Source organism: Rhinopithecus bieti, unplaced genomic scaffold (genome assembly GCF_001698545.2).
Source record: "Rhinopithecus bieti isolate Rb0 unplaced genomic scaffold, ASM169854v2 scaffold_17240, whole genome shotgun sequence".
Lineage (NCBI taxonomy): Eukaryota > Metazoa > Chordata > Mammalia > Primates > Cercopithecidae > Rhinopithecus > Rhinopithecus bieti.
Genome location: NW_016808704.1, coordinates 150,524 through 153,473, shown reverse-complemented (window position 1 = coordinate 153,473; position 2,950 = coordinate 150,524). Strand labels below are relative to the sequence as shown.

At 33.5% G+C, this 2,950-nt stretch overlaps 1 protein-coding gene across 1 annotated transcript in view; it reads left to right on the top strand.

Annotated features, from left to right (window-relative positions):
- Positions 1 to 671: 671 nt before the first annotated feature.
- The window catches only part of LOC108538775 (chromodomain-helicase-DNA-binding protein 9-like), a 121,889-nt gene continuing 119,610 nt past the window's right edge, over positions 672 to 2,950 (top strand). Inside the window, 2 exon segments of the mRNA XM_017887049.1 lie at positions 672 to 1,033; positions 2,117 to 2,448. Coding sequence (XP_017742538.1) covers positions 1,004 to 1,033; positions 2,117 to 2,448 — 362 coding nt within the window. The 5' untranslated portion in view covers positions 672 to 1,003.

Here is a 2,950-nt window from a genome sequence, read left to right as displayed (position 1 = left end):
CTCATCAGTTCAGTTAAAATAGAAGGTGAGGAGGAAAGGTCAGAAAGGTTTTGAGTTTTTTGTGTTACGAAAAATGTATTCGTCCATGTTAAGACGATGAAACAATTTTAACATTGTTAGTAATCTTTATAAACCGTTCTCATTTGTTCATTTCAAAATTTTAAGCCTCTTTTTATAATTCAAATGAAAATAGCTTCATTTCTGTATTTTCAAAATAACACTGTTAGCTTTTGTTAGAAAATAATAAGAAGCCTTATCTAATTTCTTAAACTTGTTTTGGGTTCATTTGCATGACCTGCTTTTTAACCCTTTGCTAATCTTCAGCTATTTCATATTTTAAATATTTTAGAGTATCTTTGAGAAAAGTATTTTTCTCCAATAAAAACTGCTTTGGATTTTGTTTTTTGTTTTTTGGTTTTTTTTAATACTGATAGCCACCTAATGCCATTTCACCACAGTTTTAGTTCTCAGGTGATTTTTTAAAATCAGATTTTTATGTATATTTTTTAAAACTTTACTGTAGGAAATGGCAGAGTGAGAGTTAATGTGTTACATGGAGGGAAGAACAGTCCATTGGGGGTTAAATTGCAGAGTCTAATGGAATAATAACTGGTAGCACCATCTGCTGGCCTACTTCCGCAGAAGGAGTCAGTATTTTTAACGACATCTCTAATATTCATGCTGATGCATTTTGATGCTTTGTGCATTCATTTCTTTCTGTGCTTTGTTGGAATCTGGCTATCTGCTTACAGCTATTGAGGAAACTCAGCTTTTTAGGAGTGTTTACAGCCTTTTTCATGTCTAAATAGGATGAACAGTAGATATAAACTTGCTAAGGCAGAAATGTGTTGATAAATCAAAATGTGTATTTGTGGAGGGTTGTGCATCTCTTGGTTGCAGCTTGCTAAATAGGCCATTTAGGAATCTTCTTTCAATGCTTTTTTCTTGAGCACTGCCTGGGGTGGTGAAAAAGCAGAGGGCAAGCCTTTGTCTGACGCCAAAAATGTCTTCAGTGAAGAGGCCAAGAGGAAGGGTAAGTGAAAGCCTGAATGAGTGGGAGGAGGAGGGGTTCTTTGGGCTAAAAGGCTAATGGGATTGAATAACCTTCCTTATTACTGGCTGCTGCTACGGGAGTCGTACTGCATCGCCATCTTGAGCTTGTTGCTGTTTTCTCGAGTCTTGGTTATTTGTTATAGCCTGTAGGCCTTAAGGTGGCATTTTAGAGAGCAATTCTAAACCCTCCTTCCTTTCCCAGTGCTGCAGCACTGCTATGAAACCTTTGATGAGGCAGGTATAGAAAAAATATCCAGTGAAGCACACTGGAATCAGCATGAAAATGTGTTTGGAAATTCCTGATGGTTTTTTCCTTTGCTATAGTCAGAGGCATGTTTACGGGTAAGAACATAACAAAACTGTGATCTAAGTATATGTGGATGAATGAGGAAATTCTTTTAAACATGCCTGGATCTCTTCCTGTGATATGCTAATACTATAATTGTTAATGTAAAACATAAAATGTTCTCTTTCCCAATCGCTTGAGCAAATAATTATGGTATATAGAAAGAAGAAAATATGTTCACTTTAACTCTTTTCATGGGAAAACTAAAACTTTTCTCTAATTTAGTATGAGAATGTCTTTACTAACTAGCTATGTTGCTGCATTTAAATATAAATGATTCAGGGTTCTATCGTAAAGCAGAGGCCTTGATTTTTCTAAAAGTCATAATAAAACTGGTGATAATCTAAATTAAAATTATTTAAAAATTATTAATGTTCAGAATTGGAGGGAAGAGGAAAGAAAAGACTTTTATTCGCAAATACACAAGACTCTTTATGGGATAAAATTTGAATCAACTATCTTTACAGGACAAAACTTGAATCAACTAACCAAGAATGCTATGAAAATACCAATGAATCTATATTATTATTCTTTAACCTTCATTTTTAAAAGTAGCAATTGAGCTGTTTATATCTGTACTAATTTATTGATAAGCAAGATGTTTTAATTTAAATTTGTTTGTAGCTCTCACATATTTGGTAATGTAATTTTACCTTTGTGACAGTTGTTTTAGATATACTTTGGTATATTCTATAAAAAATATTTTTATTTCTCTAGCCTCCATCTTCCAAGAAGAGCGATGGTTCTGGGACATATACTAAGTTGCAGAATACCCAGGTGAGGGTCATGTCTGAGAAGAAGCAGAGAAAAAAGGTGGAATCAGAAAGCAAGCAAGAAAAGGCTAATCGTATAATATCAGAGGCCATAGCAAAAGCAAAGGAGCGTGGGGAACGCAATATTCCACGAGTAATGAGCCCTGAAAACTTTCCTAGTGCTTCAGTTGAAGGAAAAGAGGAAAAGAAAGGTAGAAGGATGAAATCCAAGCCAAAGGACAAAGACAGCAAAAAAACAAAAACGTGTTCTAAGTTAAAAGAGAAGACAAAAATTGGGTAAGTTGGTTAAGAAATAAATTTAATTCCTTTCAATGTTTTGTTAAAGTTCTACCTGTCTAACCATCTACTTTTGATTTGAGTATATTTACTCCCATATTTGAGTTTTAAATTGTTGTCTACCATGTGTGCTTTATTTCCCTGCCGAATGAATTAGATAATATTTCAGGATCTCCCAAATTTTATGGTTCTATGAATGTAGAATGTAGCTTTTTGTATGTTAATATTATTAAAAGGGACTTAAAGTAGTAAAATATTTCAGCATATGAATCAGGAAAAGGATAAAAACAAACAAAATGAAATCCATATTGCTGTGCCAGTTTCATATTCACTTTCTTTACAGAGCATGCATTGTAATTCTTTATAAGATTCTTTATCTCTTGGTTGTACTTGTGCCTCACTGAGCACCTCATAGTTTGGAAACATGAAATGTAATATTTTCTTAGAAAACCACAACTTTGGACTGAATGAAATGGCAAAAAAAAAAAAAAAAAAAAAAAAA